The sequence below is a fragment of the Cyprinus carpio genome, chromosome A18 (genome assembly GCF_018340385.1).
Source record: "Cyprinus carpio isolate SPL01 chromosome A18, ASM1834038v1, whole genome shotgun sequence".
NCBI lineage: Eukaryota > Metazoa > Chordata > Actinopteri > Cypriniformes > Cyprinidae > Cyprinus > Cyprinus carpio.
The window spans coordinates 4,622,927-4,649,282 of record NC_056589.1 but is presented as its reverse complement, the minus strand read 5'-3'; the positions used below and the strand labels follow the sequence as shown (position 1 = coordinate 4,649,282).

Sequence of the window (26,356 nt, the reverse complement as noted above, 5' to 3'; positions counted from 1 at the left end):
TTTATATTTGGCATGTTTGTGTGCTGCTGTGCGTCTCTGTGTTTAATAAGCAGCGTGTACAGTACGCGTGTTGTGGATCCGCCTATACTAACATGCTCTATGCTAACACTATCACGCTATAACTAACACTATACTAACACTATACTAACACGCTTCAACAAAGAAAAAACATTGCGCCAGACTTAGACCAGGTTTGAGTTGGTCTATGGCGCAGTCTATTTTCAGCTCCTTAAAATAGCAATGCGCCAGAACACACCTCTTTTTTAGACCAGCATGCCCCTGGGCGCACAAATGGATGCAAATGCATTTGCTAATTAAACGACGTGGCGTTGGACGGGAAAATGCGAACGGCGCCGTACTGAAACTAGCAAACACACTTGCGCTGCGCCTTGCGTCGCATTGCGCCGGGTCTATGATAGGGCCCTATGGGTTGGACTCATGCTATGATTGGACAACAAAGGGCAAACTAGCAGGTACAGTAGGAGAAGGCCGTTCCACATTATTAAGCGCATCATATCCAGTACACGGCAGGCTTCCTAGTGGAAGTGATGCTGTAGAATGATGGGGGTTGCTGGAGAGCCATAGAGGAACCCAACAGGTGGGGCTGGATGAGGAGGACATACCTTGGAGTTCTTGCCCCCGCTGCGTGTGGACTGGCCGGAGAAGGTGCGAGTGACCAGCTGCTCAGGGGTGGAGGGGGACTTGGAGGTGTCGGACTGCTCTGAGCCTTTCTCCACCATAGTGTCCGTCTCGATGTTCTGCAGAATCGGAGATCGACAGCGCTTCCGCAGAACCGGAGAGCAGGCAGGGGAACTCCTGTTAGAGTTACTGGCTGTGCTGGAGAGACAAGAGACATATAGATCAAACCACTGTTTCAATTTCTCACCAAGCGACAACTTAGAACTCTTTTTATTGTAACATGGATTTGGTCATTTTAGATGATAAAATGAAAACACTCATTCCCTTCTAAACAACATTAAAACTACCACTGAAAACAACATAAACATTTAAGTATCTTACATTTTAGTGTATATATAATTAATATACATTAAACATGTTATTATTGCATAGTGTTTTATAATTTTATAATGTACTGCACTAAAATTATTATCATCCAAATAAATATCCAAAAAACATCAGCCTTATTAACAAAAATACATTACATAAATAATACAAATTTATTTGTAATTTGTTTTTTATATATATATATATATATAGATATATATATATATATATATATATATATATATATATATATATATATATATAGCATTTAAAGCTTTTTTTTTTTAAAAGCCTTATTAACAGAAAATACATTAAATAAAATAATACAATGGATTTGTAATTTGTTTCTTTACCATTTAAATACAATCATAAACTTTAATTTAAAATAAAGAATACAATTTTCTTATTATATAAACTACTTTAATTTTAAATAAAGTTTTAGTTCATTTTTGTATTTTGCCATTTTTAAAAAAAATCTTTATAGTTTTTATTAAGTTTTAGTTTATTTAGCTTTAATTATTATGATACTTTAGTTTAAACTAAAAAAAAAAAAAAGATAAATGCTGCCTTGGCAACTAGCTGAAATACAAGTTTTATATGTTTCATATTTTATTTCAGTTAATGTTTATTTTTTTAATGTTTATGTTTGTTAAGTAGTGCTTTTAGATTTAGTTTTAAAAATGATAATAACCCTGAAAATGTGAGAAAAGAGAAAAATAGTAACAAACAAAAATAAAAAAATAAAAAATTAAAATAAAAACAATAAAAAAATAAAAAAAAATAATATAACAAAATAACATTATTTAAAAAAATAATAATGTCACAAAATATTATATAAAATATTACATATTATATTTGACCAAAACAATTTAAGCACAAACATCACTGACAAAAAGCAAGCAATTTCAAGTAACAGAAAAAAAAAAAAAAAAAAAAAAATACTCACTTCAAACACCAATAACCTAAAAAATCCCCCACAAACTCCACTGACTTAAATATGTCCACCTTTTAAACACCACTGACCAGAACAAGTCCACCGCAAACAGACACAGGTTATTATATTAGGGATGGGTAGATGCTAATACACACAATAAACAATCGATAAACAAGCCAAACAGTTTCAAAATCACCACAACTTCAGTACTGCAGGAGTTCCAGACATCTAAACAGACTTCATTTCTTAAGATAATGATCTCATCATATTAACACACATACACAATTTCACATGCACACACACCCTCGCTCGCACGCTTCAAGCTGCAAGCTGACTTGTCTCTGGGGAGGCTCGACTCTCTCCGGTTTCCAAAGGGAGCAACCTGGTCACATTATAGGCTCTTATGCAACGACTTACATCACTACTAGCCAATCAGAACTGTACAACAAGGTCACTACACTATTCTACAATTTCAATGAGGGCTTGAGTATGTGTGTGTGTGTGTGTGTGTGTGTGTGTGTGTGTGTGTTTGTGGACTGATCAAAGTGACTAGCACAGACAGTCGTCCGCAGTGGCCTGTCAGGTGCACTGCCAAAGACACATGCTGATCATAGTGTCATTCTAGCAATCTAACGGACAGGTGCCACCTAGCAGTGGGGTGTCCAGGGTGGACAGGGTGGACACAGGACACCCCTGACATCTGATTGGCCACCCCAGGTGCCACCCCAAAATTTAATATGCTACTATTTCATTTTGTCTGTTTAATCATACTGAAAGAAGCATTTGATGTCTGTGATGACACAGACAACGCGCTGACAGACAAGACAGAGCAGGTTACTTTGATAATGAGAAACAAAGTCTCAGCATTCAGATTCAGTTTTATTAAGAATTTCAAACGATGAATACAATTTTGGAGCTCTTTAGTGGTGGGACGGTTCACATGCGCTACTGCTTTGCATCAGTTCAAGTGAAACAGGAGTGCATTCGAATTAGCATGAAATAAACATGAATGAACATCCGAAGGCGTGTTGAAAGATACACTACATCTAACTGAATGTACAGTGTCTCATGTGATCACTCAATGAGTGTTTCAACCGCAGAAAGACAGCAGCTTGAAAACACTGTCACATAACCTCAGAAAATCCATTCAGTCTCTAGTGAGAAAAATGTACACTAGATAGATGAATTTTGCAAAAATATAATTTCTTATATTTTCACCCATATAATTATTCTTTTTTTATTATAATTAATAAAATATATAGATATAATGTTATTATAAAAATGGTCTAATATGAACTTGTTTACAATTCAATTGTTATTTTTAACCTTAACAATAGGGTTCCCTGTATAGTAATGTATAGTCCCTGTAAGTAATCAGCAATCGTAAGATTTATTCAATGTTTGTCATGGTCTATCAGGTTGGAGTTATACACTGATTTCCTGTCATGGTTTCCTATGGACTCCCTGAATTGGCCTTGGCCACCCCATGTATAAAACATTAGCACCACCACTGCCACCTAGAGAGGTAGAATAAATCTCGAAACATGTTTTGAGTAAAATAATAGAAAAAAAAAACTTTCCTTTTTTTTACTTTTCCACTTTCTTAACATACTTAAGTATACTTTTAAATAAGTGCAGTTTGTAAATTAAGTGCGTTTAAAGAACTTTATTTTGTATGTGATTTACATGCGTTGACTAACGTACTAAACTGCAACTTCATCATTACAAATTTGTAATTACAAAAATCTATTAAATTCATGACATTAAAGTTTCAATAGAAATTACATTAAAGTATATTTTAATTTACCATAAATGCTTGTCAGTACATTCAGCAGAACACTTTTAATCAAATAATTTTGAAAATAAATACAAAGATGTACTTAAAGCTGCAGTCGGTAACTTTTGGGGCTCGCGTCTGGTGGAAGAACATTGTAGCCAGAGCTACTTCTCTCCAATATAAACAAAATCCACCGCTCCCGGCTCTTCTGGTCCAATCAGCACAGAGCTGTGCCACAGTGTTGTTTTGTGTTGAAAATGTAAAAAGTGTATATAATGAGCGAGTACATCATGAATCCATTTTCCAAACCGTGTTTTTGTCTTATCCTGAATCACTACGGTACACCTATAATAAGTGTTTATATTTGGACTATTTTAGTCTGGTTGGGGTCAGAAATGCTGCAGAGTAGCACAGTACCTGCGTGACTCGCCATAGACGTAAACAGAGAGAAGTAGCTCTGGCTACAATGTTCTTCTGCCAGACATGAGCCCCAAAAGTTACCGACTGCAGTTTTAAGTCCTACTAAGTGGGTAAAAAGCACTTTTAATTGCAACTAACTGCATTTATTATACATTTTAACTGTAATGTATGTTCATCATCAAACAAATAATCTTAAAAAAATACAACATTCTCACAACAAATAATTATTATTTATTAATTACTAAATAAAAAAAAAGCAAAATAAAATTTATTTCAACTACCTCTTTTTCACAGAATGAATCCATCTGAATCTACTGAATCAATAGCTGCTTTAATAATTTATTCAGTGAAGGATTCATCCACATGATTCAAACTAGTTCCTTCAGCTACATTTATACAGCTAGTTATCTATACAATAACCTAACCCAAACTTAACACTAAAAGAAAACTTCCTGACTTTTTACAGCAAAAAAGTTTTCACATTTCACACATTTTCCCCTTGCGTTTATTCAACAATCAGATCTATGTGAAATACTTCATAATGGTTCATTCCATCACACTTTAAAAGGTAAATGTGTGAAGGAGGGTGAATTTTTTATTTATGTGAGACGCAGTCAAGGGGAGACCATCCTAAATAATGGGAATGCTCACACACACATACAGTACTCGCAGTGCCAGCTTTTTTCCCTTTCGTTGTTGCCCTGCCAGGAGTGAATATGTTTCCATGGAAACAGTCAGCACAGGACTGGCCAAGTTTGGAAGTGGTTGGACTCCACAGGGAAGAGGAGAGAGAGCGAGAGAAAGAGAGATGTTGGAACGTTAGATAACAAACGCAGGCGTGCAGCAGAGCAAATGTGCTTTGATGATCTTATTAAAGAATGTGAGAACCAATCAGAGCCTTCCATTCAACATCCAAACACAATCAGATTCACAGGTGCACAACGCCGATGTGTGTTTGTGTGAGCATGACACGACAGTTCTGCTGTGTTAGTGCTGTTATGGTAACAGGGCTGTTTTGCAATATTCAGAGTGTGGTGCTAAATATAACAACTCACATTGTCAGCTCTCCTCAGTGACTCAAAACACTCTCCAACAAAGACCACTCACTCACTCACTCACCCTCAACCAACCACTCAACCCAACCAACCAACCTATTACTAATGTTTTTCCAAGGCTTCCAACAAAATAGCATTGTTACTAAAGTAAAACTCTAAAAGTATATATATAGAAAAAGAAAAAAAAAAGTTTTGTACAGCTAAATCTAATTCTATCCAAATCATTTTCTCTATTCTACTCCCAGCCAATATATATGTATATATAAGGACTTTATATATATATATATATATATATATATATATATATATATATATATATACACACACACACATACACACTAACTATTAACTAGCACACATACACACACACACACTATGATTTTCACTATAATTTTCCAAACTGTACCTAGGAATTTTTATATGGTCATACTTAAGTTTGGGGACCAATTCTCACTTTTAACTAACTATTAACTAGTTTTGCCTCAGTAAACTCCTAATTTGCTGCTTATTGATAGTTTTGAAAGTTTCTAGGATCTAAAATATGGTTGTGCAGAATAAAGCATTATTATGTGCTTTATAAGTACTAATAAACAGCCAATATCCTAGTAATATGAATGCTAATAAGCAACATAAGTATTAAGTAAGTATTATTAAAGTATTATTTAGATTTACAGTTTTGGAAACCCCAATTTTAGGATCTCTTATTATTTCCAGGGTTTTCATGACTGAGAGACACCTATGGTATTTTGATGAAAACTGTGGCAGTTTATGTTAGCTACCATTTACAATTTGACATAAAAGACAGAAAAAAAGGGGAAAAAAATGGAAAACTTAAATTAAATCATACACTGATTTCAGAAAATCATTCTGTGTTCATCCAAACAGTCACTCCTGAAAATGAATGACCTCACTGTCGCTTTATTGTCAAAAGACCCCAAAATGTCTACGGCCTTTCTCTGAACTGTCACAGGTCCAAACAAGAATGGCCCTGTCCAGCTTGCCATGGGAAGGACTGTGGGCTGTTCCGGAAGGCTCTGTTTTCTCTGCAGTACTGGCTGAGCGTGAATAATGACCAACTGCCAGGATCCCTCTTACACACAAACAAACACGCACTCACACACACACATGCACCAAGCTTTCTAAAAGTCTGCAGACAGCGGAAACCAGTCAGGCTACACTTTACACAAAACAATTTCCTTACCCCATTAGCAAACAGATTTTTTCTATTGTTTTGAACATACATCTAACAAAAAAGTTCAAAACAAGAAATAAAATAGTAGTGCGATATACTGGTTCAAACGGTAAACCACTTTGAAAAAAGAAAAAAAAAACGCAAACCAGTACAAGTGGCTAAGCACCATAGACAACGTTGTGAATTGAGAGCAGATCACTGTTAACACACACTTCTGACTAATGGTTAAAGAACTACTAATAACACACAACTGATTCTTTAACTGGGCAAATAAACCAACTGTAAACGACTGTTAACAGAAGCCAGACACGCTGAAGATCATTGTGCACGATGCGCAAAATACTGGAAGAAAATCCTAATTACTGAACTGGGGTTTATATGAATGTATCTCACCATACCATACATTTCATCATACCTCCATATAATGCATATTAATGTAGTATTTAAAGTGCAGCGCTGCTTTGTTTACAGCATTAACCAAAGAAACGAGGAAATAATTTATTTTTTATTTTTTGTATCTTATTTTAAAAATGTTTACATATTTTAACTGGAAAACAAGTCTGCAAGAATGCATGTGTTTGTGAGTGTGGATGTGCGCTCGTTCTCTCAGACACACTCATTCAGGTTTAACCATGAGACAGATCAGACCTCTGTCACTCAACCTGCCTGTCTGTCTCAACATGAATATACTGCTAATATACAGCTAAAAATATAAAAAATAAGAGACCTTTTTTTATATATATATATATATATATATATATATATATATATATATATTATATATATATATATATATATATATATATATATATAAACAAATTTATTTTTTTTATCATAAAAATATCATAAAAAATAAGAGGAAAAAAAGAAAAAAAAAACATTACATACAAACATCTACCTAAATCAACCTACATATTCATATATACCAACAAATTTATTTTTTATTGGTTAAATCAAACAATTGCAACAATTAACAATTGCAGGATGCCACTTTTTATAAATAGATTGATACTAGTTTCCTATATGTAAATCCACATTTTGCTGTGAAATGCAGTGATCTGTTGTAAACAGATGTGTGTGTTGACAGACAAACAGACACACACACTGTGTGGGAGTGACAGAAACCATGTGCCGCACCCTATTTCTGCTGCCGAATCAAAACACACACGGTCACACACACTCCTCCTCAGGTTACAATGACACACACACCACCAGACAGAGAGAGAGAATGAGAAAGAGAGAGACAGGCGGACAAGTGTCAGAAAGAACCCAATCTGCATTAAGAGGCTTAGACAAGAGCGCATCGGAATGAACCCGTTAAATAATGAGGCAGTGATTATTTCGCCTCAATGCTCACACACAACATAACCCATGCAGAACCTGCACAGAACAACACAAACGGCTGACAATTCAGTCTGTCAGGACTAACCTGGCTGCCATGTATCACGGCTCCACCGTGCTCTGCACCACTTAAAGAGAAGGAGAGATGGATGGATGGAGAGACAGAAGATGGGGAGGACAGAGGCATTCCCAAACAGATGAAGACGACGGTATGGAGGATGAGCGATCGGTGCTAGTGCTCTCTCTGCGAGAGCGTCTCTCCCTCTCTCCTCATGCTTGCTGCAGCTCTCTCTCTCATCTAAGAGATCAAGGCTCGGGAGACGCTACGTCTCGCGCATCGTATGGAGGGGGTGTTGAAGAACGATGATAGAGAGAGAGTGAGACTGAGAGAAAAGCTGGAGGAAGAGTAGGTGAGAAAATGATGGAGACAAAACCCACTGTGCACAAGAGCCAAAGAGAGAGAGAGATGCATTCTGGTGGCTTGGCGCACAGAGCCTTTGGCTTGTTAATTATTCAGTCTTGATGAAAGAAGCAGATCATTCACTTTCAGTTCACTTTACAGACCACACACACACATATAAAACCCACACAAGCTCATTAAACACACTGTTGACGTTTAGAATCTCTCTCTTGCATAACTTCATTATGTTTGAGCCTAAGATGAAAAATAGCTTTTAAAAATATAAGAATTTCATCTTGTGTATTTACTTTATGTTGGTTTCATATAAAACTTTTGTGAAACACTTTAGACGAGGAACACGTATTCCCTATTAACTCAATAAACTCCTAATTTGCTGCTTATTGATAGTTGGTAAGGTAGTTGTTAAGTTTAGGTATTGGGTAGGATTTAGGGATGTAAAATATGGGCATGCAGAATAAGGCATTAATATGTGCTTTATACAGTAAATACTAATAAATAGCCAACATGCAGGTAATGTGCATGTTAATAAGCAACTAGTTATAGTGCTTCATGTTGGGCTCCTGATCTCCGTTGGGGTTTACTTTGCAAAAACAACCAGCTGGATCTACATGATCCCTTACCTAAAATAGCCTTTGTAATGTAATTTCTAGTTAAACTTGTATGTCAAGCATTTAAATATATTTTGTATAGACATTTAATTATGATGATGTAACAAAGTTGCAATTTTGTACATTTAACTTTAAATGCAATATCAATCACACACTACAGTTAAAATTATAATCAATTACTTGTGCTTTAGTATGTTAGTCAACACATCAAAATAAGTCCACTTCTTTAAAGCATGAAAAAAGATTATCACAACATGACTTAATGCAAATTAAATGTTACTTAATAATAAAAAAAAATTACAAAATGCACTTTTTAAAAGTGTACTTAAGTGTATTAAGAAACAGTCATGAAAGTATATTCTTTTATTTTGTTAATATTACTAACATTATTAATCATATTTTTTTTTTTGTTAATAATACTGAATTAAATAAATTAATTGCTCTGGACACAAAAATGACTGTCACGTCACTCAATCATAATAGTCTAAAAAATTGCTTTTGCTCTCATCGACAGGATCTAGCTGTGGCCTTTCTTGACCTTCTAAGTTTGAGTAAACAAGCAGATTTCTGAGAAAAATCCAATTATTAGCTTAGCTTATGAAAAAAATCCCAAGATTTGTTTAATGGATAATTTTCCTAGTAAACAAGTTCCAGCAGTTCAGTATCTATTTATTATTTATTAGGTAATAAAACAAACAAACAAATGAATGAATGAATGAATAAGGACAGACAGAATACTCAATAAATCATAATCATCATCTGCTTACCCCTTTCTAAAATACATGCAAACAGTGGTTAAATTTAGGGCCAGTTATGCTGGTGATTGGTCTTATCATGGTCCACATCAGCATCACATCAGTCTGATGGAAACTGGACCCACATAAGCAGATCTTTCAGAACCAGTGCAGGGGTTCTGGTACTTTCTCACTGAAATCACAAAGGTGTGTCAGACTCATCTGAGCTCAACAGAACACCTTGCCTCATGCGGCAGAATATGAACTTGAAGTTATTTGGACAGAGACTTGTCCCTTCAATTATTTAAATGGCCTCTTTTTTCAGGTTGTCCGGTAAACAACACTGGAGCATTCTAGTAAGAAAGTGTATGCGCAAAACCAAAAAGGTGTGTGTGTGTTTCTCCTACAGTAAGTGTGTTGAATCTGAAGCATGGAGACCAGTGTTCTTTCGCCAGCTGCTTTTGTTCCGTTTACAGCGTTTTCATGGCAACCCGGCCTTGGCAGGACCCGACTGGGTCGGAAGATCCTACTGACTGCAGTTATCACAGAAGAGCCGTATCCATGACGACCGCAGCAGCCGCTCACATACAGCTTGATGAGGGGTGACACAAACACCAACAACCTCAAACACAAGCACAGGCAGCACAAACACTCACAAAGACAATCGCTCTCAGACTGACATAAATGAAGACTCCCACAGGGGGCGCTCTTCTGAAACAACACACTCAGTAGAGGAAGACCTCAGATGAAATGAGAACATGTAGTTTCCATTAGAAATGCTCCCTAACTTGATTGTTTTAAGAAACTGCTCAAAAACATCTTTTTAATAAAGCGTTTTAATATTTTATAATTATTGTTGTCATGTATTATTTCACTTGTTTTGTAGCACTTTAAGTAAAAGAAACGAAGAAAGGTGCATTATTAATTATCATTTTTAATTGCATTATTAATTATTATCATTACATAAGGATACATGAAATTGATCAAAAGTGACAGTAAAGACATTTATAATGCTAAAAACATTTATATATCAAATGAACTATTAATGATTTCATGGGGGAAGAATGCATTGTTTCTTAAGTAGCACAGCTGTTTTCAACACTGAAAATAGTAAGAAGTAAAGGTATATACTGTAAAACATATAATAACATTAATCAACAATGTTATAAAACATTCATATTTCAAATAAATTGTTCTTTTGAAATTACAATCAAATTACAAATAAATACTAATCATAAAAAATCTACAAATGACTAATGAAAAAAAAAGTATTGTTTGCACCAAAATATAAAGAAGCACAACTGTTTTCAAAATTGATAATAATCAGACATGTTTCTTAAGCAGCTAATCAGCATATTAGAATGATTTCTGAAGACAATGTGACACTGAAGACTGGATTGATGATGCTGAAAATTCAGGAATAAATAAGATTTTTTAAATATATTCAAACAGAAAATATGTATATGTAGCCTTGCTAAGCATAAGAAAGTTTCAAATCTTACCAACCCCACACATCTGAATCGTAGTGTGTGTGTGTGTGTGTGTGTGAGATTCCAACCCACATCATTTTAATTAACTGCCCTTCCTCCAACATCTCATAAAACGAGAGTGAATCAGTGCGGCTAAAGTCACTGTGTGTGTCCATATGTCCAAACAGGGACATGCACAAGGCATTTAAAAGCCTTGTGCTACTGCCATTTATGAGCAAGGTCATTCCCACACTGAATACATCAGCAACGCCAAGGGCTAACGACAAGTCGCCTCCAATGGCAACACCACGCAAACTCATTGGCTGGAGAAAAGGAGGACTGATCCAACTCTGCACTGATGAGCTCACTCAACACAATTCAGTTCAGTTCAGTCAAATAACCAAATGAACGGCACAGAGGATACCAAATCTATCTTTGTGACAACTTAGAACCATTGTGGCTCTCTGGAGCAGCCAATTGGGTTCAGTTACTGGTACGACAGGAAATTACTTCAGTAACGGTCACTGGTGGAAAACCAGAGTGATACCGGAGTGATGTACAGAACATATATATATATATATATATATATATATATATATATATATATATATATATATATATATATATGTCTTCAGCGGATGAGATGTCGGGAGTAAATGACGACTGCTATGTTCATTATTACATCCAACAACAGAACATCTCAATCACTTTGGAGACATTCTTGTCTACATCTGAAACAATGGCGGACTGATGACAGTCACTCAGGGCGGGACTAAGATAAGATGTGTGTGTGTGTGTGTGTGTATGTGTGTGTGTGTGTGTGTGTATATATATATATATATATATATATATATATATATGTGTGTGTGTGTGTGTGTGTGTGTGTGTGTGTGTGTGTGTGTGTGTGTGTGTGTGTAAAAGATGTGTTCGGCCTGACAATGAAGCCTGATAGGTTTAAACTTCTAAACCCCATGAATAACCGAATGGCATATGACAAAACAATGACAGCTGAAGAAAGAAAACTGCAGCTATTGACACGAGGGACTGCTTTCTGATCGATCACATGGCAATGCTGTAAACAATGCAGTGACCTCATTAGTGCTCTAGAAGCCTCGTGTGATCTAACACGTCCCGTGGTACAAGATTATGAATTAATTCCAAAAAAATAACAAGCACACAATGGTTCAAAGTTCAGAACAGAACGGAAGGGGAAGAGGCCGAAATAAACGCAAATTGCATCAAGGTGTTATGAACATTTGCAGTGTATTTAGTGCATATATTTAGGATTTTATTGTTTTAATGCAGATTATTAAATTTTAGTCTTTTAAAGGCCTATGAAACACATCTGTCAACATTATAATTTCAATACAAAGTATGACAATATAATAGAATTTCTATATTAATATTATTATAATAGATCATCAAACGGCCATTCACTACCATCAATATTATATGGCTTACATTCATTTGCTATTGATTTTCAATTATTTTTTGCCATTAAAAGTGATGGATTTTTTTTTTTTAACTGAAACCAAAATTTGTTTTCATTCAGCCAAAAACTAAAAATAAAGTTTATGTATAATCAATTAATCAATCAATCACATTTATTTAATAATAAACACTTAAGTAAAATGTCTCAGTTTACGCATGGTGACGTCAGAGACCAGGAAGCTTCAGGTTCCCGCCTATGACGTCTCACCCATTCATTGGACTGATTACACACATGATTCAGAGCTGGTCAGGCTGAAGGCATTCCCAAAGCGTTTTCCGACGCAGCTCGAGTTCCTGAAGAGGAACCTGAGTTGCTGAGATTTTTGTGCATCACTATCTGAGACATGTCTACCCTTATTTGTGTGGTTTAGGTATTTGTGTGCTTCTAGCTTTAAATATAACAATTATAAAAATTCTTATAGTAACAATGTAATAATATTAATATTAGACATAATAATACAATTAAATAATGTATAAAAATGATTTAAAAAAAAAAAAAAAAAACAATGTTGAAAGTAACAGTAACAGGCAAGGCTGGACTAGGCTAGCTAGTTTATGACCAAATGTTGATTTATAGTGGATAAAGTGTAGATATAAAGCATTATTGACCATCTACACATCACCTTTACTAATAACAAATGGATGGAGATTCCACCTTTTAAAATATATATATATATGAATCTCTTTATTTACTGCAATAATGATAAATTACTAAAACTAAATTATGGTTTAAGATGTTACGTGTTTACATAAAGTCAATTAGTCTTTATGAATCCCTGTCAATTAGTTTGTAATAATGATTTGCATGAGAACAGATCCTCACTCAGACTTCATGGTGTGCTGCCCTATTTAAGAGTAAGACAGAGCTGTATATAAGGAAGAGAGCAGCAGCGTCCCGAGGGAAATCAGAGGGATATAAAAGTCTTCCAGTGCAGGTGACAGAGATAGAACAAGAGAGAACAATCACACTGCTGCAGTCAGAAAAAGTCTGTGCTGTTTCCCAAAGAGAACCTGATAAAAGTTCACAAACAATCAGTTTCAGCTCATCAATTAGAAGGAGACTGGAGATGCACTGTTTTTTTCCACAAGGAGCTCCAGAGCAGACAATATCCATTTTCAGGTTCTCCTGTAAGTCAGCGTAAGATCAGTTTCCAGTTCCTGTCTGATCAAGCAGCACATGCAGGTGTTCTGGTTAAATCTGACAGCTCCACTTCACAAAACCAGTCGTCCATCTCTGAGGAGTCTTATAAAAGCACACTGGCACACACCTGACACACTTCTAACCAGCTGGATGGATGTTAATCAAGGTAACCCTGCAACCCTGTGCCAAATGAACTGAAGGAGTCAAATCAAGCCTTGAAGCACTGACAGAGTTGAGGGATGCGAGTCCAGAGGAGCGCTTCAGTGCTCAGAGGTGCTTAATCACTGCTCAGGAGAGGTAATGAGAGCTCTTAGTTATGTAAAACATCAACTTGGTCTCAGAAGTTTTCTCTTGAATCACATAAGAGACACAAAACTAGACATATGTGCTATTGTATATTTCATACAAAATTAAAAAAATTACATATCAAACAAAATTAAAAAATTTATTATACAAATAAACAAATACTGACACAATTAACAAGACAAAGCATACTTAAACAATTAACATATAAAAGGGAAACGGTGCAGTTACACAACATTTCACCACATAAATAATTAAGGCGATAAAAGATATTAATTTAAGACGAAAATGTTTTAAAATCTTACCAGTGTATGAAACGAGAGAGCGTGTCTGCAATACCAGGATGACATAGTTAAATAATTGTACACATAATATTGTATCAAGTTTTCAATAACCAAATGCAAAGCTTTTCCTAGCAAGCGTATAGCGCTGACTTCAGTTACCCAGATGAGCCTGTGTTATCAGCTTTTACCGGTTGTTATCCCGGGATAACGTCAGAATGTCACGACTGACCAATCAGAATCAAGTATTCCACAGAGCTGTGTAATAATTAATACTAATATGAATTTATATTATAATAATTATTCAGTCCCACTTTATTTTAAAGTCCAGTTCTCACTATTAACTAACTATTAACTATGACTTTTGCTTCAATAAACTCCTAATTTGCTGCTACATAATAGTTAGTACTAGATCTCTTGTGAAACTGAGAGGAGATGGATTTTTAGGTTGTTTTTCTCAGTAATTTTTTGCCTATTTAATCAAACAAGTAGTTCTACAACAGGTAATCTGGACTTGAAAGAACTGCAATTTATGGCTTCAGATTGTAGACTTCTGAGCACAGCATGAGAAACTTGAAGAGATGGATTAATTGTTTGTTTCTCTCAGGATAAAAATGACATGAGAATGCCTCAATTTGTTCTCCATTTAATATCACTGAGAAAATCTCATTTTTAATACTTCATTCTTATGGGATGAAAAGAAAGAAGCAAAACAGAATGAGCTGAAGAGAGGAAAACTGGAAAAGCTCAGGCAGCAATGTGAGAGGAAGCAGGCTGCACGTTGCTGCTGGTTTTTCCTCAGCGCTGCACGCTGTGATTTGCTGCTAAAAATATCCACCACATGACTGAGTCGCATTCACAAACACATGCACAGGACGGGAGGGGAGGAGAAAGAATAAGACAGACGCAGAGAGGGAGTTTAGGGGCACAGGTGCATAAAAGAACAAAAGATGGGGAAAAAAGGAAAGGGAGTGGAGCGGAAGAATATAACTGCAGTTGGCCACATGTCGCGAGATGTGACGGCCAACACAGAGAGACGCAAGAAGACTTTACAAAATATCAGGCCTGGACGCACTGAGGCACAAAGCATCCCCCGTGTTAGAAAAACACTCAATCTGGTTTTCAAGAAGCACTGAACACGTTCTTACCAGGCGAGTTTGAAGCCTCTCATTGGTGCGATACTGAGAGCGTGTTTGGTACGGCGTCAGGCGGCTGCTGTCTGAGAGGCTGCATGTTGGTGATGAGCAGCCACTGAGGAGAGAAAGCGTCCCGCTGTGCCGTCCCATTCAGAGAGATGATGGTCTACGTACTCACCTGAACTAACTCTAACACTAACGGGATGTCCAACCATCCAGATGACCCCATATAACACAGCCGGACTGGTCAGATGGACCAAACACGACTGAATGTGTGTGATGGAAAGAGACCTGCACGCTGTGATGAAGATGCAGTGCGTGTATGTATAAGCTCACTCGTGCGCTCTCTCTCTCTCTCTGTCATCCCCCGCTGCAGTTAAAAGCTGCAGTCTCTGAGTTGAGAGCGACACTGAGCATGCTCAGGGCAGGCTTTCCTCTCCCTCCCTCGCTCTGCTTTTCTCAGATTGTTTGGTTAGCTGTGACTGTCCCCTCTTTTGAGGTCAGATGAGGTGGGTTTGTGTCGTTCTGGTCTCGGTGTGGGAGATTACGAGGACCTGTTGCCCTCACGCAAACAACAAATGGCTCTGTTTCAAAAGCAAGCTGTAAAAAAAAAAAAATTCACAAATTCTACAGCAAAAACCCAAAAATCAATCAACAAAAAAAAAAAAATTGTAATTTTTACAGTAAAAACCTGTTAACTGGTTAATGCTAAGTTCCCTTACTCTATACGGTGAAAAACTAACAGATCTAATGGACTTTTTGTGCTATTTTACCGTAAAATACTATTAAATGTACAGTTTAAAAAAAAAAAAAAAATCTTGTTGACAAGTTGATATAACCAGAATTCTCAGTCAAATATCACATCTTACATTCTTTAATTAAAATAATCTTTATTTTTTCTTATATGTTTCACACACAAAGGTTTTATGTTACATCTTATTTTGTTAATTATTGTTTCTTGCATTCTTTTAGTGTCATGTTCATTACCATGCACCTTCTATATATTAGTATATACTTCAGCTTGTGAAAAAGCTATTTGTGATTAACTTTGCAGGTAAAACAACAACAACAACAACAACAACAAAAAAAAAAAAACATATTTGAGTAATTTGGTATATTACCATTATTTCAGTTAATGAAATATATACTTTTTACTGTAAATTTAAGGTCAATCTGTAGAATTGAAATTGTTGTTTATTGATTGATTGATTTCATAAATTTCAATTTCTCCAGGGAAGCTGAATTTTAACAACAACTTATAAACCAATAAAGATCGACCTACTGTGAGCTACAAGTTTGTTACCTGATGGTCTATGTTTTTGTTGAAATCCTCAGCTTGCATTATTTCTTTAACAGAGAGAACAGCAAACAACTTTTGATGAGTAAAATTTTTGATATCTTTCTTAGGCTTTCCAGCTACACATACAAACATTGCATATATATGACATTTTTGTCAATTTCTCAGTTCGATCATCCCAACAAGTACTCGAGTACTCGGGGGGTGGGGCGTGTCCATCATGGAGATAATAAAAATATTTAAGTAAATAAATAAATTGACATAAAAATGTGACATGAAAACATGAACACATGACTAGAAAAAATAACACTGCAAGATTATGATGCATCAATCTTATCGAAAAAATAATCATCTAAATGGAATAACTGCATGAGGTGAAGCTAAAGAGATGAACTATAAAATATCCTATAACTTTATATAACATAATTATTTCTGCACAAAATGATGCAAATGTAAGTGAACTTCAGCTAAGTTACATGATATATCCAGAAAGTGTAACTCCCGCACTCTTTTCTCATAGCAGTGTGCTGAAACTTGGGCAAGGACAGCAAAAAGATTTCACAACAACAAACCTATGTTCTTGTTATATACTGTTGAAATGATAATAATAATAATAATAAAACCAACAAAATAAACAATAAAAACACTGTTGCAGTAAAAATACTATCAAAAAACACTGCTGCAGTAATAATAGTATCAATATTTTTGAAAAAGAAATATCTAAAAGCAATATTACCATCTCAAATAACCCAGTCATAGTCAATAATATCAGGCATTGCATTTGAGCTAAAACTGTGAATAAAAACCACTCTGCTGTGATTTGCACAACATTCTGTTTCAATCCTGTTCTCATTATAATGCAATGCATATGGCAGATTGGCGCTGCACATCTTGCACTTAATTTTATTTTCATGATCAAAGTGATTACAGTCATCACTGCACGTTTTCGAAGCCATAACGAGAAACAGCTTTAAAATATAGCTGCAAGCAGCAATTATGGGGCCAAGCACAAAAGAGGCTAAATGAGGAGCTAAGCATGACTGGAAGCATAAGACCAACTGCAACAATGAGTGGTTAAAGACATTTTTAGATTATTATTGTCGAAATGGCTGAAAAATCACAAATACAATCACTAGTAATACAATTTGATTGTTTAGCACTTTTGACTAATAGGTGGCGCTGTTATCAAATTAGTATGGTGTGGTCAGTGTGAGGTGACAATGACACATATATAAAGTTTGGTCTCAATACGTCAAAGTGTTGCAGAGTTGCAGCCTCAGAATCGGCTTGGCATCATGCCAACAATTTTATTGGTGCAGAAAGGTTTAGTCTATCAAAAAGCGTTTGATAACTTTTTGTCAGTATGCTATGAAGATGATTTGAATCAGTTTTGGTGTAAATCAGACCAACTGTACAGGAGGAGTTTGAAAAAGCTTTTCAAAGAAATTCAAAATGGCAGACTGCTAGTTTGACCGAATATGAACCGCATTATTGGTGATGATGTTCTCAAGAACTGTTTCAATAAAAGATGCAAAATCAATTAAAAGTTATTAGCATTTTTTTTTTTTTTTTACATTTCATCATATATTTTAACCACAAGGTGGTGCTGTCTCAGCTTTTTGAGTACCTTCAGGACATGAAGCCGATGGCACATACTGAGTTTAATAATAACATACTGATGCATTCATTAAATATAAAATTTTATATCATAATACTGTACTATAATTAGTGACAATTTCAGATTTTGTTTAATTATAGTGCCACCAAGTGACACAATCCCACCATTTATTGTTTTTTATGTGTCCTCAGAGTGCACAAATTCATACTGTCAAATTTAGTAAAAAAAAAAAAATAAATCAATAAATTAAAATAATATATATATATAAATATATATATATATATAAATATATATATATATATATATATATATATATATATATAAATATATATATATATATATATGTGATTTTTATTTTTGGAGTTATAGACACTTATATTTATGAAAACATAAGAAATGACCTATGTCTGACTTTGCATTTTTTGAGATTTTGCTATTAATATTTAGGCAACAACCTACAGTTTCGATTGTCCTATGGTGGTTTCATCTCGATCGGACTAACGGTTTCGAAGATATTTACAAAATTAAAATATTGCACAAAGCATATGGTCAAACCTAGGATGTTTGGTATCGTTGGACTTGGCAAGTATTCAGGAATGTAAGGAGGCTTGAAACCTCTCATGCTCCTTCAGGGCATCATGCCGAGTTTCATAACAGTATGCTAATGCATTCGTAAAATACAGTATTTTACTACAAAATTCAAAATGGCCGATATGGGAAAATTTGATCAAATCAAATCATTTGATTTGGGATGTCGCCCCAAATCTAATGAGACCACTTTTATGATTTTTGGGTAAACCATTCAGAAGTTATAAGCTAAAAAAAAAATATATCTCATGACCACTAGGTGGCGCTGCACTTAAACTGAAAAGCAAGCAGTTCTATGGGCTGCCATAGACTTCCAGAGTGGAAGAAGAAGCACTCTGCTAGCGGATAAGTATACTTAACCAAATAAATCCTAAATTAGATTAATCAGATATAGACAACAAACCTACAACTTAAATCTGCACAAAAGGATGGGAATGAGCATGTGAACTTGACTATGCTATTCTGATGTGTAACTCATTGCTAGTCTGGTGTGTAACTCTTCCCTTAACAGTGCACTGATCAATGGCCAACTAAAGCACAGAGAATGTACAAAATTCTATTACAATTGTGTTCTCTTTATGATGTTATGTATATGACAGACTGGCAATGCACATCTTGCACTTAACGGTTTTTCATGATCAAAATGATTCCAGGCATCACCGTGATCTTTCAAATCCAGTTTTACTTTATTTCACCTGTCTGCAAGGCTTGCTGTCTAAAGGCCTTACCACACTGAGCACAAAAAAGCGCAAAAAGAATATCGGACGCGATGATGCACTGGAATAAAACAATAGATTTCTATGGATGCTTCCATAGGCCGTAAACATTTGCGCATCGAAAATGCAAATATTTTTTCCCGAACCGGTCCAACGAATCTTTTCAGTTTCCCAAAGTGAAAACATGGACCATCCAGTAAGATCTGAGCTGGGATCACATGACCAGAGCAGCTGCTGTTGCACAAAAAGGCAAGAGTGGTGGCGGTGTTTCGAAAACCAGTGTAAACAAACACAGAAGAAGAGTATCCCGGATAAGAGAAGAGAAGAGAGTGGATGCTGAGTTCTTGTTAACGTTGGTATCTGAGAACAGATTTATTCTCACATTCTTTAAACAGAATAGCGTTTCTATTAATTGTCCACTGAATTATGTGATCTGTAGAGTACTGTCCGTTTTCTTCCACTTGCGCGAGTTTTATGAGTCAGAGCACGTTCACTCTTTTTCTACATATGAAATATGAAAGCAATAGACATATGACTGTGACAATATATTTTCTGTATGTGTTTTGTATGCAGCTCAGAAACCACACAAAAACAATCGATCGTCACTGTCACCCCAGAATACTCGAGTACTTGAGTACTCGTGCTCATCCCTAATTACTAGCTATAAGTTATTTGAAAAAGATTTATAAAATCATAAATTTACCGTTACATTTCATAAATAAATGCAGTTACTATAACATATCTGGAAATGCACAGTAAAGCAGTAAAGCTTTGACAGTAAAGCAATGAGCTTGATTTGGGATTCAGATGTAAATTAACTTCATTTAACAACAATAACATCTGTAAAAAAAATGAAATGAATACAAATTTTATGAAGTAAAACACAAATATTCTCACGCTATTATTATGTTAAAGTTAGAACTTTAGTATGGAATGTTCCTTCCATACTACCTAAATGATCGTCATGGAAACCCAGTTGAAACCATGCATAAATAAATGATATGGTTTCTATAAAACTATAGTATTTATTAAGAAAGGGTAGCCTAATGCAGTTTAATAATGGTTGCATGATAAAGATGGGTTTGGGTCAAGTTGATCAACTGCTAATGCGGTGCAGGGAAAATAAGTAGCCCTGTTTTGTTCCACTTTTGGAATGTTTTCCCTTTAATGTTTCTCATATGCAACAGAAATGACAGCGCAAAATCAAACATAGGTGGGCAACTTTGTAGTGGAACCAGTGCAACTGTTTAGTTGAAGCCTGGAGTCCTGTGTGAGTAGCTTATATTTACTCTGCTTTATCTTTTATGGGTGTAACATCTTAAATGCAAGAGCAAAAGCAAAGGAGATTTGATAGAGTTTGATAGAGACTCACACAACAGTGCTCTGACCTATGACGCACATAGCAGCTGTTCACACGGCACACGTCTGCTAGAGATGTGCAAAAATACACACTTTCAAGATCAACTAGTCATGGGTTTGTCTGCACAGCCAGCTGACATATTAATCTGATGTAAACACTGTATAATTAGGCTATCATTTCCACCTGACACTGATCACACACATTTAAAAGAAATATATGGACCCTAAATGCAGTTCCAATGGCTAACGGATGGATACATCGACACATAAATGTGTACTCTTTAACTGCACAAACTATCTTTTCTATTACAAACAACAGGCTGAGCTTCAAACATTGTTAACAGCAGCAATTTGAAGTCTGACAGTAATTGTCTTGGAATTTATCATGGAAGAGAGTGATTGCGTTACAAAACCATTGCTCTAATGGCTGCAGCGGAGGTGCTATACAGAGAATGCATTTAGAGACTTCATCTCTGTTATGTTGCAAATGTTTATTATAAGGCTTTAACACACTGACACATGGACTTGTGTATGGTGCTTTATGAAATATGATGCAAATCACAAATTATGAATGTTATATTGATAATTATTATGAAAACAATAATTCAAACTAACTTAATCTCATTGGGAGTTAACACAATATCTCAACAAAATGTCTTTGTGTCTGAGCTACTGTGTTTGTCCTCCATCTGTTTTATTGTTAACTCAAACTAAAATTATTTACAGTAATTTTTGTTAATTGAAACAAATTGTGAAATGTTTTTAAAATGTTGCCTGGACAATTAATTGAAAATAATACTACAATTACTGAAACTAAAATAATAATTTAAAAAAAAAATTACAAATGTTATATATTATACTATATTTTAAAAAGGCAGCTAAACAAAAAAACAAAACAAAAAAAAATTGCTAAAAAAAAAAACTTACAATAAAAATCGAAAATATGAGAATAAAAGATAATTAAACTATAGAACAACACTAATTTACGCCAATGACATTTATATGTTTTCCGTGTGTTGTGTTTCTCAGGGGCGTGTGACAGATCATGGTGCTTGGTGCAGATGCACAGCTTGACGGTTGTGTTCATTACACAGTTCTCAGGTTGAGCTTAACACGTACTGCACAAGTCTCACTCCTTCCTGGAAAATGGCCACAATTCTTGCACAAAACCCACGTGCACCCATGAACACATTCACACACTAATAAATACACCTATAATGGCATCGTATAGACACCAACAGTAACACGAGCCATTTGACAAACCAAAAATGAGAATTCTGGGAAACTGGAGGGCTCTGAGGAGAAACATGGCATGGTGGGACACTCAAATGGTTATTGACATGAATAAGCTTTTAGTTAGGGTACTGTGGCCTCAAATAGAAAACAAATAAAGAGGTACAAATAAATAAAAATATTAATAATAACAGTAAACCACACACACACACACACACACACACACACACACACACACACACACACACACACACACATACAGTATAGAGAGAGAGAGAGAGAGAGAGAGAGAGAGAGGGGAGTGGCACTCGAATGTTATATTACTATTCCCCGTAAGCATCATCGCTGAGTTTTCATGCACATTCATTTCTAGAACCACAGATTTGCTCTCTGCACATCAAACACAGGGTCTACAAATAAATAAATAAATAAATAAATAAATAAATAAATACGATCTTGGTCTGTAGCAGACTTTTCTTTGTGTCAGGGCAGCAATTCAATAAACAAGAAGTTAATATCAAATGGTTAAATTGTAAAGAGAGTATTGTCTTTTTTGCAAAAAAAAAAAAAAAAAGGTTCCAAACAAAGCCATGTTATATGTCTCAGTGGCAAAATACAACAGTGTTTCCTTACTGAATGAACTTGTGTTTTTGAACAAAGATTCCCTACGAACTGTTTCATAAAAAAAGTTTCTTACTTCATTCTTGAATGAATCAGTGGTTCTGAAAGAATCGATTGAATAAATAACTCAACAACACACTCAGTATGACAGTGGCTTGCCGCCACCTACTGACAATTTTAGTTTAATATTTAAAAGTATCATTTGGGGTAGTCATGGGCTAATGCTTAGAGAGTCTAGAGGTTGAAAAACTCAATTTGCAATTTGATTAGTCTAACCCTTAACTGCCCCCAGGTGCCACAGCAAAAATGGCTCCTACTGCTCTGGGTGGGTGTTCACGGTGTACATGTCATGTGTATGTTGCTGTGTTTTGTTATTCCGAATGGATCCGTGTACTATTGTAGATATATGCAGTCAGCAGGTGGTTGGTTTAGCGGTTTTTGGCATATCCATGTGGTCCTGTTTGGTATCGCAACTTGACTTCTCTAAAATGTAAAAAAGCGGTTTGCTGTTGCACTGTACTATACAATTCTGATTTTTTTTTTTTAGCATTTTTTTTTTGTGTCCTCCTTTTGGAGTTTCTAAGTGTCCTGTTTTGGAACGACATGTACATTTATCTTGAAAAAAGTTTGCAGAAAATACAGATTTTTGAGAATCACCCTTTAATCTTTTGGTTTACTTTGCTGGATATAGCAAATAATGACAAAAGAAATATTTGAAACAAGATAAATGCTCTATGCTTAATTTCATGAAGTATGCGATTAATCTTCATGTAATCTGACAGCCCTATATATATCTATTATAAACTGTAATCTATATGACAGCCCTAATATATATATATATATATATATATATATATATATATATATTTAATTAGCAGCAAAAAATGACACCCCGCAGCACAAATTCTGAGTATGGGACACCATATAATGGTCCGGTTGGTAAATGACATCACAGAAACAGTCATTGCTGTAAGCAATCACATATCTCTTACCTACTGTATGACAATAAGAATAATGTGCAGCCTTGAGTGGTGCGGTGCTGATCGGACAGCTCCTCACTACAGCACACATACACACTACAGTAACACTGAAACTTACACCTGCTTCTGAATCACTGATACATCAGACAAAAAATAAATAAATAAACAAATAAATAAATAAAAATAATAAAAGAACCTTGTAAGATGTTGATTATTGTATTATTAGCTATAAAGATATATATATATATATATATATATATACACAGTATGACATATATATATATATATATATATATATATATATATATACACATATATATATATATACACACACAGTATGACATTTAAAAACTTCAAACTTTTAACAGTACAGTATTGTGAAAATATATATATATATATATATATATATATATATATATATATATATATATATATAATAATAAAAAAAAGACACAGAACAGAACACAAATATTGGTGAAAAACTCCATATGCAATTAGATTGTTTCTTTATATTATCAATGTTTTATTATTTGCAATGTAATCTTGGATTGTCCTCTCCATTAAGGATACATGCAATGCTGCTTTAGAATTTGGCCAAAACACGGAATCCCCATTTTTGTTTCATTACTGTGTTAATGATGTTTCAGATCTCAATACTTCCTCATGCAGCTTAACTGTTAACATGGATATACTGACTTCTTCACAACATGTTTCATGCACGTGACTCGGTTGATCAATAACAGCACACATGCTGGATCACACCAGTCCTCCACTTTAACTGAAAGCTCTCCTATGAAATAAATGGTGATGAAAAACTTCCAAGACAACAACAAAATAGGGCACTTATATATAAAAAAAAAGTAACTTGTGCAACTTCAACTCCATCTCTCTGTCTGTCTAGGTTTCTCGTCCCATCACTCTGTCTTTTGGACACACCCTGTTTGAGGGACCATTGTGGATTATTTTTAGAGCTGTGTAGGTTGATCAATGGCAGCCAATGAGAGGTGAGTATTCACTGTCAGCTGACCGGGTGACTGTCACACCAGTTCAGTGTCAGAGTGAGGATGTTTGGCGGCACACACTAATCCCGACTTCTGTAACACACACACACACACACACACACACACACACACACACACACACACACACACACACACACACACACACACACACACACACACACACACACACACACACACACACACTCACAAACTGCTCCCTTCCTCTCTCTTGCTCCCTAATCCTTATGGAAAATCCCTGTGTGGAAGTGTGTACACAGCTGAGTGGGCTAAAGGTGAATTAACAACAACAATATTTATTATTCTGCTAAACGGCCAATCAGTGGGAGCACTCATTAACACATTCTGACCACATAAGGCACAAGATCAGACAGCAGATTTGTGAAAGAGCGATGTGAGAGCGACAGGCAGGACGTGTGAAGCATCTGTGGCCTTTTGAGCAGCTGTGTGTCTGTGTGGCATTTCCACATCAGTAGGAGCTCCAGCGATGGACTCCATGATCCCAGTTCAATGAAATGACACTACAACCAGAATTCATTATAACTTGTGCTTAAGATTCAAATTTCTATTAATTCTATTAGGAATTTAAACTTACAGATTATGAATGATGCCTCACAATGAGTTTTTTTTTTTTTTTTTTTTTAAGAAATCTAACTTTTGATTTATTTATTTTTTTCTCACTATTCTTCTATTAATAGAAAGGTCAAAAGAACAGCATTTATTAAAATTTAAATCTTTTGAAGATAATTAATCTATTTACTGTCACTTTTGGTCTATTTAATGCATCCTTGATAACTGATTTTCCTCTCCCATATTCATTTGCTGTTTGTTTCCAGACATACTGCATTTTAAATCTCAGTCATCTGTGATGTATTCTCGGCGTGTGAATCAGTCCTCCTACTCCTCGTGTCAGTGCTCTCCTCCTCTCATACAATATTGCATTCATTTACATTCACAAGGTTAACGTGACTGTTGTATAGAAACATGAACTTGTGAAAGAGGTTATGCTTCGTCTAACACACAAACAGATGCTTTCTTACATACACACACACACACACACAGATTTATGAGACTGAAATGATCAAACTACATCAACTAGAATATAAAAGCTGTATAAAAACTTCATCAGAAACTTAGACAAGACAAAATTTCCTAAATACAGAGGAAGAAACAGGAATAATGACTGTGAATTCAACAGCCACTCATTTTCATCTCTCAACTATAAGAAATTATAAAAAAAATAAAACATCAAATATCCACAAAAACTCTCACTTTGTCAGTTAAAATATATCTAAAAGTAATATGGCATTCAAATAAGTGAGAGAAAAATATTTTATTCTTGTTTTTTGACAGCATGGTGAGTTTCTATAGAGACTAAAGGGCACCGAAAGTGCTGGTGTCACAGGCGCCGTGACGACCACTTCAAGGCCTCGAGCAGGGGCCGTTTATATTATGTGTGGTTATTCTGAATTGACTTTTGTCACTCACTCATCAGTGATAATGAACACACACACTGGAGGATCTATGATGTCGTGGTTTCTGTGATTATATAATGTGTGACAGGTACGTCATGTTCCTGAGTCTGTGTAGCACAAATGTGTGTGTGTGAACTGACCA

At 35.3% G+C, this 26,356-nt stretch overlaps 1 protein-coding gene across 1 annotated transcript in view; it reads right to left on the bottom strand.

Moving 5' to 3' along the window:
- LOC109109278 (protein Aster-B-like) overlaps nt 1-26,356 on the bottom strand; it is a 111,478-nt gene that overhangs the window by 25,254 nt on the left and 59,868 nt on the right. The window contains 1 exon segment of the mRNA XM_042774820.1: nt 624-837. Coding sequence (XP_042630754.1) covers nt 624-837 — 214 coding nt within the window.